The sequence below is a fragment of the Cucurbita pepo genome, chromosome LG01 (genome assembly GCF_002806865.2).
Source record: "Cucurbita pepo subsp. pepo cultivar mu-cu-16 chromosome LG01, ASM280686v2, whole genome shotgun sequence".
NCBI lineage: Eukaryota > Viridiplantae > Streptophyta > Magnoliopsida > Cucurbitales > Cucurbitaceae > Cucurbita > Cucurbita pepo.
Genome location: NC_036638.1, coordinates 8,096,026 through 8,114,008, shown reverse-complemented (window position 1 = coordinate 8,114,008; position 17,983 = coordinate 8,096,026). Strand labels below are relative to the sequence as shown.

At 37.2% G+C, this 17,983-nt stretch overlaps 4 protein-coding genes across 4 annotated transcripts; 2 read left to right on the top strand and 2 right to left on the bottom strand.

Annotated features, from left to right (window-relative positions):
* Positions 1-2,200: 2,200 nt before the first annotated feature.
* LOC111792302 lies at positions 2,201-2,588 on the top strand. Its single transcript, XM_023673680.1, has one exon. It carries the CDS (start codon positions 2,285-2,287, stop codon positions 2,429-2,431), a length of 147 nt encoding a protein of 48 aa, XP_023529448.1. The 5' UTR covers positions 2,201-2,284; the 3' UTR covers positions 2,432-2,588.
* Positions 2,589-5,416: 2,828 nt separating this feature from the next.
* On the bottom strand, positions 5,417-8,622 carry LOC111792276 (SUPPRESSOR OF GAMMA RESPONSE 1-like). Its single transcript, XM_023673648.1, has 6 exons — positions 8,200-8,622; positions 7,248-7,389; positions 6,961-7,147; positions 6,397-6,890; positions 5,910-6,287; positions 5,417-5,830 (listed from the first exon to the last, which is right to left on the bottom strand). The coding sequence occupies exons 1-6, from the start codon at positions 8,205-8,207 to the stop codon at positions 5,774-5,776; spliced, it is 1,266 nt and encodes a 421-aa protein (XP_023529416.1). The 5' UTR covers positions 8,208-8,622; the 3' UTR covers positions 5,417-5,773.
* A 603-nt stretch (positions 8,623-9,225) lies between these two features.
* LOC111808759 lies at positions 9,226-9,801 on the bottom strand. Its single transcript, XM_023694924.1, has one exon. It carries the CDS (start codon positions 9,799-9,801, stop codon positions 9,226-9,228), a length of 576 nt encoding a protein of 191 aa, XP_023550692.1.
* A 2,952-nt stretch (positions 9,802-12,753) lies between these two features.
* On the top strand, positions 12,754-16,399 carry LOC111781286 (alpha-xylosidase 1-like). The gene is made up of 3 exons (XM_023661794.1): positions 12,754-13,020; positions 13,105-13,790; positions 14,316-16,399. The coding sequence occupies exons 1-3, from the start codon at positions 12,776-12,778 to the stop codon at positions 16,184-16,186; spliced, it is 2,802 nt and encodes a 933-aa protein (XP_023517562.1). The 5' UTR covers positions 12,754-12,775; the 3' UTR covers positions 16,187-16,399.
* The last annotated feature ends 1,584 nt before the right edge of the window (positions 16,400-17,983 follow it).

Below are 17,983 nucleotides of genomic sequence, written 5' to 3'. Positions count from 1 at the left end.
TTTTTTTTTTTTTTTTTTTTTTTTTTTTTTTTTTTCTTTTCGAGATAAAATTTAAATATATGGGTTTGTTATATTTAAGGAGCCTAATCTAGTAAACAAGAACATTAAATTATAAGACATGAAATGTGTGGTAAGTAGTGATAGTATTTATTTAAAAAAAAAAAAAAAAAAGAAAGAAATTTAGGGAAGATTGAAAGAAAAGAGGGGATGAGACCCCATATTCTTAAATGCAGTAATGTGGGGTTTGAATATTTAAAAAGGAAAAGAAAAAAAGGAGGATCCACGTGGGGGAGTTTTGGTATGTAGCGGTTGATGGGACAAAGGAAAACGTAAAGGGCAAACCAAATGAGAAGGGGAAGAAGTTCACGTGCAACTCTGACCCTAAACAGCAACATTCCTAAACCCTAAAATTACCCTAAACCCTAAACCCTAAACTCTTCTTTAAACCCTAAACTCTTCTTTAAACCCTAAAATTACCCTAAACCCTAAACCACCATTGGAGATGGGCAGAGTGGTTAAGGAGGGATATGATCCCAAATGGGAGGAGCAGGACACACCTGAGGTGCCCTGCTGCTTTCTGTTGCCTTTTCCTTCCAAATTTCTGTCTTGTCTGTTTTATTTTATTTATTTACAAATTGCCTCGAAATTTCAGTTGCAGATCTGTTAGGGTAAAAGAAAAAAACAAAGAAAAAAAGATGGAGGACGACCTTTTTGAAAATGGTGCGTGTGGGATTTCACTTCAAACTCCCCCAAAAGCCAATCAAATAGAATACCCATTTCCAACTATGGGCTCCAATATCGATATCAATTATTCAAATATATATGAAACCCCCAACTCCAAAGTCTCAACATTTACGTTACCCTTAACATTACATATACTAAACCCATATATTTTAATAATTCATACCAAAAATATACATAGTTTATAGTTTAGGTCCCATTTATTTGATACCACATTTCAATAATTCATTTTCCCCCCAGCTAACCAAACAATCAGAAATGGGAATAATGCAGCCAAAACAACCACTTTAATTTCTCATTATTATTATTATTATTATTATTATTATTATTATTATTAGGTTGAGCTCTCAATTCCTCATCATATTATACCCCTAATCCCTGCAATAAATTCCGCAATCCCAATAATTTATTTCCAAATAAACAAGCATTATGATTTTTTTATATATAAAAAAACCAAAAACTTATCTTCTTAAACTTATATAAATGGATCATCTCAAACCCTAACTACCAATAGAGAGGCCTACTAGCTACTTGAATCAATTTGATTAGAGTTATTAAAAAAAAAAAACATCTAAAGTTTTGTTTATTTTAATATTAACACATTTATTAAATTCATTAAGAAATAAAAATCTAGTATCTCGTAAAAAGTAAATAAACCAAAATTAAATATTCATATGGCATAACGACACATAATATGACATATAATATGATGTTAGGACGGGACGAGGGTGGATGTTAGATGATTGAATTGGGGTTATAGAGATGAGACAAAATCGAAAAAAGAATGCAAGCTTGGTGGCGTTGTTGGTTGAATGGGCGACCCACTGTGCTGGTGGCTGGTAGACCTCCCCCATGCTCTTAAATATTCTTTGTCCTCTAATTTCCTTACCATAAAAACTCCCTTTTTCTTTTCTTCTCTCATTTAGATACAACGTATGTATAATTTATATCCAATTATATGCATCTTTTTCTTGCATTATCGTGTATTGTTTTTGTCTCTCACAAATGGTTCATTGTCTTTGTGCTTCACTTTCCAAAATCAATATTTTATAACTTATTTTATCATAAAAATTATTCGGTGAGACTCATATCATTCTATATATTTCACGTAGCTTGGACTATATATATATATATGCAATAAATTCAAAATATATAATATCATCTCATTGTCATAAAACTATAGCGTTAATTAATATGATTTTGTATGAATTTTAATTTTATGAAACTATACCTCAAATTTTGAAAAATGTTTACATGTATATAAATAATGTGAATGATAGTGAAAGGTGGGTCCGAGGTGAGAGCATTGGTCTGGTGGGTATGGGGGACACATGAGACTCTATCACGCTCCACGCGATGCATTAATAATTATTATAATAAAATGAATAAAAATGGAAAAAGCCAACTAAGTCCTGACTCACACCCACTCCCTGTTTCTATATAAGAATCCTCCATTTGTGTTTCCCCTTCTCAAATCCAACCAAACAAAAAACAAATCTTCTTCAACAACAACATCAACAACTTCAACAACTTCAAGAACAAGATGAAGATGAACAGCGGCGGCAGCATTGGAGGTTCCAAAAGGAGGCTTTCCAGCGGCAGAGGGCTGGGCGGAGCTGTAAGAGAGCAAAGGGCAAGGCTTTACATTATAAGGCGTTGCGTTATAATGCTTCTTTGTTGGCACGACTGATTCTCATTATATTTTAATTTTATTTTCTCTTTTGTACATCCTACCCCCTTCATACAATTCATTTTCTTCTCCACTTGGTACACAATTTTGTATTGCCTAATAACATTGTAAATGTTGGCATCAATTATTACTATTATTCAACCTCTCCATTATTACATTCCTTTGAGTTTGGTACCAATTGCATGCCAAGTTGATACTCATCTGGGACTCTGGGTACTCAATTCAAAATTCAACAATCTCCACAAACCCCCACCCACCCACCTGCTCACTGCTCTTCTTTTTTAAATTCACTTTTACCCTCTCAAAATTAAACCTTCACCACTTGGATTTCTCCTTTTTTTTTTTCCCCCCCTCTTTATCGCTTTTTCTCTGCCCTTTACTTTTGTATTCCTATTTCCCATTCAAATCTTACATCATCTTCATTGGATGCTAGCTGGTTAAAGCTTCCATAAAGAAACCATATATTTGGTTACTTTTTGAAGAATTTAAGTTCAGGTTTATTTCTCGTTCATATTATAGGGGTTAGAGGGTTAATATCCAAACCAAACTTCATGGGGTTTTTCTATTAATTAATAAACTCAAAATTAATTTCATTGATGATTGCTATAATTAAATCAAAATGTTGAAACCCCTATTGTTTAAAGTTTATAAGATTTTGTTTGGTTGATACCCTATTAAGCTAGAAGGATTCTAAAAGCTGCATACTTTTGGGATATTGGAATCAAATAAAGTTATATACTTTAACCATGATTCAATCAAGGTAATCTATCCAATCAAAGTGATTCTTTATAATCTTTGACAAGATCTTCAACTCTCCCATACATCATAAACAAAAACTATTACACCATCTTAATTGAGATTAGTAAAAAAAGAACTGATAATTTAAGGTAGGCTTATAAATGATATAAGAATTTAAAGTTCGTGATAAGATATTCATACGAGTTGGAGTTGGATTTGGACTACTTTCGTCCAAATTAACACCCCCATTCCTTTTTGGTCCTTTCAGACAGCACACCAAAATAATTTAACTATTCATTCACTTTGTCATCTTCTTCTATAACTTTACGCAAAATAATTACATGATAATAATTAATTAGTTGTCGAAGATTTAAAAGAAATAGTCTTACCTTCACTAAGAAAAAAAATGAAAAAAAAAATGAAAGATCATGGAATCAAAAACAAGATCGCGAGAATTTATATTCAAAGTGGATAATATGATATTGTCACGAATAAACAAAATGGTAGTAAATATTTTAGGATCCGTGTGGGGGTGGGGTCACCATTTGAGAGTCGTTGCGGTCAAAAAGGGGGTTTCAATTATTGCCCTTTTCTTTGCATAAGCCAGTTGTCTCTTGTGCAACCACCGACCAATCTCTTTCTAATATTTTCTCCTAATTTGCCTTTCATTTTCCCCAATCCTTTTGGATTAACTAATAATATTACCTTTAAATTTTCCAATTTTCATAATCTTTTGTATTTAGGCCTAATCTATAGTATATATAGCATGTCGTGGTGGATGTCAAGTGTTGTCAAATCTCACCCTAATGAGTAAGAGCGAGGTAGTTTGGTTATCCTAACCGCTAGGTGTATGCCAATATAGAATATGTGTTTCTTATAAAATACGACAACCTTCCTTCATTAAGGAATGTCAATCTTACCTAAATTCATGCTATACCTACGCTTTAGAGTATACATGGACGTGTACCACACTTGCACAACATTCTTTTTAAACTTCACATCACGAGCTCAATTATTAGAATGGTAATAGATTTAAACAATTTATTCTTATAAATATATTATTAGAGGTAATAATATTTGTGAATGTGTAGCCATCCAAACTTAGTCAAAGTAGGTGTTAATAATAATCATTCCATTATCCAAACTATCCATAGCATAATATAAATGTTCCTTATAAAATGTCCCTCCAAAACTTTGCAATATGTACACCACAAATCTATTAATCATGGAATTCAAGGCTTACAACCTTATCCCTTTCTTGTTTTTATCACAAACAGGTGACCATAGCATTCTTCTCATTTTTATTTCAGTAATATACTAAAATTATTTCTTTTTTTTTTTTTTTTTTGNGTTTTTTGCAGAAATATCTGCGTTGATAAACAATAGAAATCACATATATTTTATATAAAATCGGTATATCATTCATCAAATTTCAACCAAACCGACCATGTTTTTAAAATATATTACAAACCATTCTGCATTTATTTATATTTATTTTTAAAATAACATAATCCCACAAAGGTTAGACATTTAGACAAACAAATTTTTTCATTTTTGACAAGAGGCAACATTATGTCGTGAATTTTAATATTCTTTAAGAGACATACATTAAATATTGATTTAATTACATATTAATGATTAGAAATACCGAATTCCTGTTATTCCATTTATTTATACTAATTAAATAAAATAAGTTTATTATTAAATAAAATTTCCTCTTTTAATTTTTGAAATTTGGAAAATATTTTTTTTGATCCTTGATTCTGTAGCTAAATAATTACGATTAGTGACACGTGGTGGAATCAAGAAGATTAGAGAAAGTGAAAAGGAAATGTTATTGTGGTGTCGGCCACACAGGAGAGTAGCACCTCTGACAGGGAAAACGACAGAACGTTAGAACGTGGTTGGTCAAAACAGCAGGCTTATCAAGTCCACGTGTGCTTCCCAATCTGTTGGCCCACCACAGCCGTCTGATTCTTCCATCAAACGGTGGGCCTTCCCTCCCACATCCTCCAATTCATCGATTCATCCACAATCTACTAATCTTTCAATGACTATAAAAATTATTAAATACAAATCAAACTCCATGTATATTTACATTAACCTTTTAAGCTTATGAGATCGCCCAACCCAACAAGTTCGATGATAATATTAAAGGCTCGAATCAAATGGTCTAAAGATTAAAAAATCTAATAATTCTATACCGCCATTGTCAAATCAAGCGAGAAACATGTGGAAAGATGGAGATGATGAGAAAGAGAAAGGAGAGAGGGACCAAAATGGTGGACGCAAAGGCACCCATCCAATATGCCTGTCGACACAGCAACACGCAGTCGGGGCCGGGGGACACCCATTTTCTTTCATTTTACAGCCCATTGTGTTGGGCAGCTCATGTGATCACCAATTTTCGAACAAACACAGGCTTAAAGTTGTGAGCTTGGGATCGACCTCCTCTGTTTTTCTTTACAAATGTCTTGTTTTTTTCAATGTTCCATAACAAATTCAACACAAGCTTTAAGGAGTTTAAGGAGTGTCATTGAGCAAATGTCAGCCAAAACATCACCACTTTCGAGGTTCTCAAAACAGATGCAGAATCCACATTATTTACTCATCCGCCGCCTTGCCACCCCAAGCCAAGAAACTTTCTTGCGACCCGAAATCCTGTTAGAAGAACAAAGAAAAGTCATTTTACTTTAAATTAATGAACTCAACTGGCTGTAGAATGAAGGTTTAGACATACAAGCTGACTAAGTCTGAACTCTGGAGGTGTGTCAAGTTCTATGTTTGCAGGATCAAGGACAAGATTTTGACACTCTTCTATATCCTTCCTTAGATCATCTGCTCCTAATTTTGCATATTCAGAAAAGCAAGACTTGCTCCCCGATGCGCCGTGGTTGTTAGCGTTCCCGTCCCTAGGGGGAGACTGGCTCTGAAAGATATCATCACACAGAGACAATGCTTCCACAAGTTGTTGGGAGTCCAATATGTTCTGTGACTCTCCTTCCCACCATTTCGGTTCTTCCTCGATTTGATTTTCGTCATCGTCAATCACTTCATCAGAGCAACCTTCTGGTTTGTTCGTATCACATTTGTCTGACTTCTCAAATTCAGGTTGAACCTGGTAATAAGCAGACTCGTTAGATTGGAACAAGAGGTGACCATCCTTTTTCAATATCCATATTAATCCAATTCATATGCATATCACAAAAATGAAGACTTTCATGTACCTCAGCAAGGGCACTAGTGGAAGTGATAACAGAATCCTGTTCCGGATCGACATTCACACATCTACTTTCGACACGAGGAGGCTCGGGAGTTGCAGACTTCGGAGTGCGGGGATCGACTTTTATGGCATCAATGATTTCAGGAACTTCCTGTTCAATAACTTCACCTTGCTTAACATTTTGTTGCTGGTAAAATATTTTGGAAATGACATATTCTCCATCTCTCTCGTCTTCCTCTGTCCCTAAGTGATATTGGTGCATAACCCAATTGGTTTTCTCAGCTCTACCTCCTTTGGCAAAGCTCATGTATAGAACCATGATCTTCTTGCACCCTTTCTGAACCCCATCAATGACCACTGGCTTTGTCCTTCCAGTCTTATGCCACCGAACGTCTCCGAAATCATCGTCTGTTATCTTCCTACGCTTTCGAGTTCCAGTATTGTATGCCTTGATTGCTCTGTGAAAGAAGTGGGATACACTGCCATCTTGCTTAACACCTGCATTATATTAAACAAAAAGTTAGTAGTATCATGTTGAACAATTGGTATTCATCCAGTGATGACAAACCTGGTAATTTTTGAGGATGAGTATAACATATGCCATCATCTTCAACGACTGTTGGTATAAACTCATCGATGAACGGATGCGGCCTTGAACCACCAATGCCAACTTTGGCTAGCAGATGCCATATAATTTCTTGATCAGAAGGATCAAATTTTACACCTCTAGGTAATCCTGGCCACTCATGAGCAACCTACAAACAAAGAGATTTCAACTGCTCTAAGAACCAACAAGAACAAGACCTAATCCAAATCACCAGTAACTTTGTATTAAATAAACAGTTGAAGTTATACATCACTGTTATCAATTGTATGAAGGCAATTTGGACAACTTCTGCTGGGGTTGCTTTCCCATTCAACACTTCGAGGATTGTTTGTTCCAGATGCACTCTTAATTTTTGTTGCAATTCTATTGCTGTCTACCAACCATGAAGGTCTGCATAAATCAAACATAACACCCAGAAGTCCATGAGCTGTTTAGAGCTCTAATGCATAATGCAAACAAGTCATGCCCCATGATGAAAATATCCATCAATCTTTATCAAATTATAGAATAAAGAAAAAAAAGAGTTTTTGTAGTGTTTACAGCAAGACTTTGAAGGGGTATCTTAAACTTAAGACTGTTCTAGTAGCTCCACAAGAACACACGCTGAAAAACATATCAGGAGGAGAACGAGAAGCAAGAAAATGGAAGTTTAGTAATAAGATGTTAGGAATCACGGAACTCCTAAACGGTATGATATTGTCCCCTTTGAACATAAACTCTCGTGGTTTTGCTTTTGGTTTTCTCAAAAGAACTCGTAACAATGGAGATGTATTCCTTACTTATAAACCCATGATCAACCCCTTAATTAGTACGGCTCCTCTCCCAACCATCTTCAAGATAAGATGCCTCGGTTTCGGGTACAGGAAAGTGTGTTTCAGTTTCAGATGCCTGAAAATAAAGGACGTAGAGGGTATATCTACGGTTATATTGTACAAAATCCCATGAACCAAGCTTCCCAAGAAAAAGCCCCTTGAGGACCATAGCAATAGCACCATTCTGAGCATGTTAACAGGGACAGGAAAATCGAAAACCTAACCAAGTTGTGCATTTACGACCACTTAACTTGGTTTTAATGCAATCCCAGATTAGTAACTAACTCGATTCAAGCAAGCAAATGATGATTATCAAAGATAAACAGACCCCAACACCAGATTGCAAGGAAAAGAATGACCCAAAAGTTGTGAAAATGAAATGGGGTACCTAGCCATGGAAGCCGGCGAATGGGGAGATCGAGATCCAAAAGTGTTATTTCTCCAATCGCAGTTGCTTCATCTACTTCAGATTGAAGAACCGACGTTGGGGTTCCGAAAAAATGGAGGACCAGTGACTGTTCTACCTGTCTTGTTACGACACCGCGATGATGGAAACTGGAAAGGGTCTGTCTTTCTACTTTTCCCAACGCAAGAAATTTAAAATTGAATAGGAAATATGGAGGAAGTTGGGAAAGGTTGAATTAAAAATGCACGACAGTCTTCACAGCTTTTGCAGTGGGAGGGGTTTAGATTCTGTGCAACTCGGTCATATGTTTTTATCCGACGACTTGGCGTTGACTTCGATTATCGTTGGTTGTTCCGCTTGTTGTGTGGACGATGATCAGCCTTTCCACTTGATCAGGTGCGACCAATTTTACATATGCACACACATGAACGCAAGTCCAAAAATATGTTCTTTTTTTGGGGTTACATACAATGGGTTTTGGGCTGTTTTTTTTTTATAAGAACCCAATAAAATTAAGGGCTTTGAGAAAGGAATGTAACTTGAAATCCAGGACCAAAAGCCCAACCAAGGATCCACGGTCTCTGAATCACCATGTCCGGACGACAATGACAACGATGACGAACCCAATGGCTCCGCTGCTTCTACAATTAGCGCTACCCATTATTTCGTTCGTTCCTCGTAAAAGAACAAGTTCTTTTGTATCTGTTTGGGAAAGTAAAAAAATGTTTGGTGCGTACGTGTTTATAGTCTGTTCGTTCCTCGTTCGCCAATATTCCAAATAAGATAGTTAAGATAAAACTCGGCACAACGGAGAACAGGGGATGGCAACAACATTTTTCAAGGTTTCAACTAATTTTTATCCAGAAAGCATAACCATGAACAAAAAAGAATTTCCACTGTGTAAACAAAATACAAAGGAAACAAAAAAACGAACCAATTTCTATATTCAACTGCGGCATCTGTATCTACTCCTAACGCAAAACATTAATTAATCGGCGACGTTTCTAACTATTGAGCCGGCAGAGATTCTTGCCGCCAGAGAAAATCCGAGTTATCCAACGCATCAGAACACAAATTCGAATACTCCAACAGCCCATCCAAACCTACATACTCGGCCGCGTCGCTGCCGTTGCCGCTGCCGCTGAACATATCTCCGGCTTCGAGTTCGAAAGCGTCGTAGTTCGGGATCTGATCCTCAAACCTCCATATCTCACTGGTCTCAGACGAATCGGTCGTTACTCGAGCAAACTCGGTCGCTTCGTCAAACTCCTGTTGGCTATTCGAAGTAACTGAAGGCGGTAGACCAAGCTCGTCGTCGGAGGCTTCCAAGAGGTAGCCTAACTCCGGCTGAGACTCACCGGAATCCGCCGTTAAATCCACCACCGGCACCGGAGAAGACGACGCAGTAGCAATTTCTTCCTCGAAACTCCTCATCAACGAGTCGAGATCGGGAGTCGCCGGTTCTAGATTGGACTCGTCGAGAAAACCTAGAAGGTCATCTCTAAGCCGCTTCACCTCCGGCAAACCGACCTCCGAGTCGGCCAAGTCGTCCCAATCCCGCTTTTTCGAGTTCTGATTCTCCATAGATGAAATTAAAAAAATATATATATAAAAAAAAAAAAAAAAGGAATCAGAGAAGAGGAATTAGGGTTTCCTTTCCCTTCGAATGTTGTGATAATTTAGCCAAGTTCCAAGGGATAGAGGCGATAGAGAAGGTGAGACAATTTGAGCGGGATATTAAGGAGTGGGGATTTATATAAGGGGGGGAGAGAAAGAAGGTGCAAGGCGCGTGGATAACGATGGGAAAGAGGCGCGTGGATAACGATGGGAAAGAGGCGCGTGGATAACGATGGGAAAGAGGCGCGTGGAAGCGTATAGATATGCTAATAAAAATCCCTCTCTCTCTCCTATCCCTAAAAAGAAAATTGTTTCCCACGGAAAATTCTACCCACCTCCTTTTCATTTTCGTGACTTCCTCCGGTTTCGGTTTTGGAATGGGGAAAAATTAAACTCCTTTCAATTCCATTCACAAGTCCGCAAGAATGGGGCCCGCTATCCGAGTCAATGACGGATCCGTTTTTGTTTAATTTGTTGGCTCTCTTTCGGTGGCTCGGCTCAGCTGCCTTCAAATTATTACGTTTAAACCCTTTTTGGTAATTTCCCTCTCTTTCCTTTTGGTCAAGGCTTTACACACAAACAATTGGAATTTAGTATGCAGAATATGGATTTTGTACCCACCTTATTATTATTATTATTATTATTATTATTATTATTATTATTATTATTATTATTATTATTTTAATGTCTTTAACTGCCAAATTATAAAATTAAATATTATTTTACAAATTCTTCCCCATTATAAGATTTGTATTTATTTCTTTAATCATATCACTATGCTTCAATGATAAAACATTATAAAATAAATGTAATTATATTATTTAAATGAAATGCCAAATATTGAATGTAAAAATGGTCCAACAAAACAATTGCATGAATAAGGTGAGTTGGAATTTGTCCAAAAAAGGACCGAATTGGGAACCCAATAATCAAAGTGCTTGATTGTGCGCTTTTCTAGAAAATCTCCAAATTGGCGATGACGTGTCTGCCCACTCCACCTTCAAAATTTTTAAATTAAAATTAAAGGAGAATATCTCCTAAAGGTACAAAATCTTGTGGTGGGCTCAGCCAATGGGATTTTTTTTTTCTTTAAATTATTTCATTTAAATAAAATAAAGAGAATTATAAATTATAAAATAAAATGTCTAGAGTGGAGTGGAAGGGTAAAATAAAATTAGCCAAATTTCCTTTTTTATTGACTTTCTAGAATTAATTCGAGACACGTTATTCCCTTACCAACCGTTGGATATTTTGAAATTTTATTTTTTATTTTTAATTTGAAATGATATATTTAGAAAGGAATAAATTCCAATGGATGCTAAAAATCAGTTGTCACACTCAGTAAATTTCTTACATAAATTAATAATGTGTAAAATCAATATTGTACCATATTTAGATTATTGATCAAATGCGTAATTCATGCTTTTAATATTACTTCACTTACACACAAATGGTCGGGCAGTTATTTTAAAACAATAATTATTATTTAATGGTTGAATGGAAGAAAAATATATTCGTGTTTTGTTCGTCTAATTATTTATTTTCTATTTTTCAAATTCAATAATATCGAGGGTGTAATCATTTACTTGACTGCTTGTTTTAGTTAATAAATCTTGCATATAACCAAATTTGGTAATTTACATCAAATTTATATTACTTTTTTTGGTGCATTAAGTAATTAACTTACCATCCTGATTATTCAAACCTTGATAATTGTGTCTATTTTTTTTTAATATATATATTAAAAATAAAAAAATAAACAAAGATTTGGTTGAGTCTGTGAGCCACACTCAGTGTGGGGTGGGGAACCGATTCTGCCAAAATATCAGCAACTGGCCGACACCCTCCATTCCTTCCTACCAAATAATACATATATTTCGGAAATAATAATAATGATACCTTAAAATGTGTGAAACAAATAAAAACAAGAACAAGAGTGTGGATATTTGACTTTTTAATAATCCATATTTTCGGCATTTAAATTCCTATTTATTTTGCTTTTCAAATGGACCCGTTGAATTAGAAATAAATTCATTGAATTCAAGATAAGACCGAGACCGCCAACGATTTTTTAATACACAAATTCGGATTTATTAAACGTAATTAAAATGGATTTATAAATATTTGAAATAGTCGTGAGAATATTTCTTTGAATCACCAACCAACAAAGAATAAATGGATTATATATTTAATTCAGTAATTTGAGCCCATAAAGGGTAGAGACTAGAAATTCAAAGTGGGCCTTTTCTTTATCAATTCAATTGGGCTTTAGCAAGACATCAGAGCCCGAATGAAGAATCGCCGTATATGGGCCTCACCTGTACAAGCCCATCAATTTCGGTTTTATTTTAGTTATAAATAACTTTCGCTTAATATAATTATAGTAAATTACTAATTTAGTTCCTAATCCTTATAGTTAGTGTTAAATAATTATCTTAATCTTTAAAGCTACTCTTTTTCATGAGTTAATGCTTGGTTTGATTTATTATTATTATTATTTTATATAATACATGATTTGACTTGAGAAGACAAAAATTATATTCTTTGACTTTTGTATAAACCACGTGCCCAAAATCATTGGTAATAATAAATATTAACTTTGGAAACAAGTATGTCTCAATGTTGAAGTAATGATGTATATCATTTTGGCGATATTCTTTTTTTTTTTATATATAATAAAATTTCAGAACCGATTTTGTCAAATATAAAACACTAAAAAATTAAATTAAATAATTATATGCTACTCCAAGCAAATGTCTCATATCACGGGTAGCTAAAATAGACAGCTTGTGTAAAAATACCAAAATTTATGACGCAAAAATAATTCGAAAAATTGAATTATCTTTCTAAAAAGACAATTTGTTTATTTATTTATTTATTTTCACTCATTTTTCTCTACTTTTAAATAGTGCACTGCAGTGCTACACTTCTCCAAGCTCCGATGGCGACATTGCAGTTGCAGGCTCCCTCGTTTCATGCTCTGTTTCTTTTCTCCCTGTTCTTCTTTGGTTTCTGTAATTTCGGCGTGAAATCAGCCGACGCCCTTCCATCAAAGAAAATTGGCAATGGCTACCGTTTGATTTCCGTCGGCGAGGCCCCCGGTGGTGGCATTCTCGGCTTCCTCCAAGTTAACGCTGAAAGTCAAGTTTACGGCGCCGATATCCCCTTCTTGCAGCTCTTTGTGAAGTACATTGAAATTCATAACCCCATTTGTTTATAATTTTCATTTTTGGGTTCATTTTGATTGATTTGAGTAATTTGACTTTACAGGCATGAAACAGAGCAACGTTTGAGAGTCCATATCACGGATGCGAAGAAGAAGCGATGGGAAGTTCCGTACAATTTGTTACCGAGACAAAACCCTCCGCCGCCGAGAGGGGCTGTCGTTTTCCCCAAAAACAACGTAACCGTTTCAGAAAATGCCGGGTCGGAGTTGATTTTCAGTTATTCCGCTGACCCATTTAGCTTTACGGTGAAGAGGAAGTCAAATGGGGAGACCCTTTTCAATTCGGGTAGCGATGAATCCGACCCATTTAACAGCCTGGTGTTTAAGGACCAATATTTAGAAATTTCGACCAAATTGCCGGAAAGCGCAGCGTTATACGGGCTGGGGGAGAACACGCAGCCGAAAGGGATGAAACTGCAGCCCAATGAGCCTTACACTCTTTACACCACCGACGTGGCGGCGGTGACTTTGAACACCGACCTCTACGGGTCCCACCCGGTGTACATGGACCTGAGGAACGGCGGCGGCGGAGGGGAAGCGAACGCTCACGGCGTTTTGCTTCTGAATAGCAATGGGATGGATGTATTTTACAGAGGGAACTCGTTGACATATAAGATAATTGGCGGTGTTTTGGATTTGTACTTCTTCGCAGGGCCGTCGCCATTGAGCGTGGTTGATCAGTATACAGCATTTGTGGGGCGGCCGGCTCCCATGCCTTATTGGGCTCTCGGTACGTATAATCATGCTTTTCTATTCACACTTCCCAATTTACTTACGAGAGAAAAGTACATGTTAATTATTATAAGACGAAACTAGATTTGATTTAGACTCGTTAAAACATGACAATTCTTGTTAATGGTTGATATGTAGAGAATGAAAATGGTGAGGTTTGTTGGGATAAGGAAGAAAGGAAGGAAGTGTTTTGGGTTTGGTTTGATGTGTCGTGTGGAGGAGGGAAAAGGTGGGTTTGGTTTGGGGATTAATGGGAAGGGAAAGGGAAAGGGAAAGGGAATGGTCCATACTCTAAAGTGGATTTTTCTTGGGGTAAGCCTTCATGGAGTCGTAGCAACATGTGAACGAAGTTATTGTTGTAGGCCTATACGTAAATATACTTATAAGTAGGTGTTGAAGATGGTTGAAGTCCAAGAGATAGTGTCATTTTATGAGAAAATTAAAGGTGAAAAAAGCATTTAAGTTTATGTTCAAAACTTTAGAGATAAAAATGATCTTATTATATGTGAACTGGAATTTGTAGGGTTTCACCAGTGCCGATGGGGCTACCGGAACCTCTCCGTCGTGGAAGACGTCGTGGAGAATTACAGAAAGGCCAAGATCCCACTCGATGTAATATGGAACGACGACGACCACATGGACGGCCACAAAGATTTCACTCTCAATCCCATCAGTTACCCTCATCCAGCTCTGTTATCATTTCTCAACAAAATCCACAGCTCCGGCATGAAGTACATTGTCCTAATTGATCCTGGAATCGCCGTTAATTCCACCTATGCCGTCTACCAAAGAGCCCTTGCGAAAGACGTCTTCATCAAACACCAAGGCCACCCTTATTTGGCCCAAGTTTGGCCTGGCCCCGTCCACTTCCCGGACTTCCTCAATCCCGCCACCGTCTCTTGGTGGGCCGATGAGATTAGCCGGTTTCACCAACTCGTTCCGGTGAATGGCCTTTGGATTGATATGAACGAAGCCTCCAATTTCTGTACCGGAAAATGCACGATACCGGTGGGGAAACAGTGCCCCAATGCTACTGGACCCGGGTGGATTTGTTGTTTGGATTGTAAGAACATAACAGACACAAGATGGGATGACCCACCTTACAAAATCAACGCATCCGGACTGCAGGTTCCGATTGGATACAAAACAATCGCTACAAGCGCTGTTCATTACAACGGCGTTTTGGAATACGACGCTCACAGTCTCTACGGGTTTTCGCAAGCAATTGCCACACACAAGGCCCTTCAAGGGCTCGAAGGAAAACGCCCCTTTGTCCTCACACGCTCCACGTTCGTCGGTTCTGGCAAATACGCCGCCCATTGGACTGGTGACAATCAAGGGACGTGGCAGGATTTGAAATACTCCATTTCCACTGTCCTCAATTTCGGTATCTTCGGTATCCCTATGGTGGGGTCTGATATTTGTGGGTTCTATCCAGCGCCAACGGAAGAGCTTTGTAACCGTTGGATTGAAGTTGGAGCTTTTTACCCTTTCTCTAGAGATCATGCCAATTTCTATTCTCCTAGACAGGAGCTTTACCAATGGGAATCAGTGGCTACCTCTGCTAGAAATGCGTTGGGAATGAGGTACAAGATTTTGCCATATCTTTACACTTTGTCGTATGAAGCTCATATCAAAGGGGCCCCAATTGCAAGGCCACTTTTCTTCTCGTTCCCGAATTACGCCGAGTGTTATGGAGTTAGCACCCAATTTCTTCTGGGGCAGAGCTTAATGATTTCCCCGGTGCTCGAGCAGAGCAAAACAGAGGTCACTGCTCTGTTTCCGCCGGGGACTTGGTACGATATGTTTAATATGACGAACGTGATCATGTCCAAAAAGGGGCGTTATATGACACTCCATGCACCCCTTCATGTGATTAATGTTCACTTATATCAGAACGCCATATTGCCAATGCAGCAGGGTGGGATGATTTCTAAGGAAGCTCGAGCGACGCCGTTTAGCCTCGTTGTCACTTTCCCCGCCGGCGAATCTGACGGCGAGGCTAGAGGGTATCTGTTTTTGGACGACGATGAGCAGCCGGAGATGAAAATTGCAAAGGGTACTTCGACGTATGTGGAATTTTACGGTGTGAAGAATAACGGCCGTGTTAAGATTTGGTCGGAAGTTGCAGCAGGGCAGTTTGCTTTGGACAAAGGGTTGATTGTTGAGAAAGTTACAGTTTTGGGGTTGGATGGAAGTGGGAAGGCGAAGGAGGTCTCTGTGGATGGAGCTCCGGTGGCGGCGGGAGTTTCGGCCTCGACGGTGGAGCAAAATATAGAGCAAGAGCCATTGGGGGAAGATGGTGAAAGAGGAAAAAGTTTGATGGTTGAGGTCAGTGGCTTATCGTTGCCAATTGGGAGAAGCTTCAAGCTGTCCTGGCAAATGGGCTCTTAAATTTGAAGTCCACCATGGAATCAGCTTGATCGAACCATGAGTCTTGTGTTTTCTTTTGTATGTCCTCATCTGTTGTAGTCTTCCTTTGCATTGATCTGTAACATTGGGCTTGTTGTTGGGCCTTTGAAATCTTTCATAGAATTCTAATGTGGGCCTGGGCTAATATTCTATGCATACGTGTCACTTAGAAACGCAAATAATAAACCACGTATTTGTAATAAAATAATTTGAAGGGTTAATTTTGACTTAATTTTAGGTGTAATTGTAAGGCGAGAAAATTGAAGAAAGATGGCACTTTCCGCAGTTATGGACTGAGAGACTAAAATAGCAGCCGAATTGGGCGCGTCATCGTAATACTAGGCGTAACAGCTGGAGGAGTGGGGTTCATAGTGCGACACGTGTCGAGAATTCTGTGGAAGACAAACGGTATAGGCGGAGATTTTGGCGGGAAGAATAAGGCGGAAGATTCCACGTCGGCGCTATGGGCGGGAAAAACGTAAGCCTGTTTGCAGTGGGCCCACTTTGTCGTTACGCGGAAATGATATTCATGCATGGCATGCACATGATGAGGGGATGATGATGATTGCTGGATGTGGAGCATGGTCATTATTGGAATCTCACATGATGAGAGAGAACAATGGATTGCATTAATTATTCGTGTCGTGACTTTTCGGTGGATGTTAGTTGGGGCATTTTTTGTTCGGGTCGGGCATGGGTCGGATCTTTATTTTGCCAATATCAATACAGACATTATCACGTGCATCGTGTGGTCCTTTCTTTTTTTTTTTGTTCATTTTTTCCCTATTTCTCACTTTTTCATTCCGTACCCCTGTTCCCCTCTTTACTTTTTAAATGCAATACAAATTTATAAATATTTAAATTTTTTCATCTCGTAGTTAACTTTAGCTTCTAAATCTTTAATAAATTTTAATGTTAGTCTTCAATGGTAATTTTAAATTACTTTTTTATGTTAAAAAAATAATATAAAAATATTTCCAAATTTTTTATACTATATTAACATTTCAGAAAAAGTTAATAATAAACTAAGGGTAAGAACTCATTTTCAGTTTGATTGAAGTATAGGAAATGATGAATTGTATAAACTAAGTTGTAATTAACTAGTGTTTTATGTAAATTTATTTAGAAAATCTAATGTACTGTTGTGAACTTTGAAGACGATATCAGTAATATTTAAATTATATATATATATATATATTTTTAGTACTAGACATGGTGATTAAAATCTATCATTACAAAACCTATTGTTTTATTTAATATGTTCATGGATTCTCATGATAACGATAATAAATAAATATTTAAAAGGAGGCGGCTTATGTTGGCATAATTAAAGGTGGAAGGAGGCATGCATGAATATCTTAATCTTCTTATTTTGTGGGGTTGTTATGTTAGGTGGATGATTTGGGCGTGCACAATTTACGTCTTTATGAGGGAGATCATCACGTGCTTCACTGCCTGAGTCTCTCATTAACTAAACATTGGTCACGTGCTAGTATCAAATCAATTTTTGTCCATGTTATGTTTACCCTAATTCCATTTTTCATATTCTAATTTTGAATTCTTCTTTTAATTTAGACTATATAAGCATTTACTTCCGGATTAAACTAAAATCTAATAATGTTTGAGGCTAAATATGTTGGATTTAAAACACTCCCACCAATTATATATTTGAATAGATAATTTGATTAATGAGATAGAGCAAGAAAGTTTGAATTGGATGGATGGGTGGATGGATGTGCATGAATCCGATGGGTATGGCATCCATCCATACCCATCATC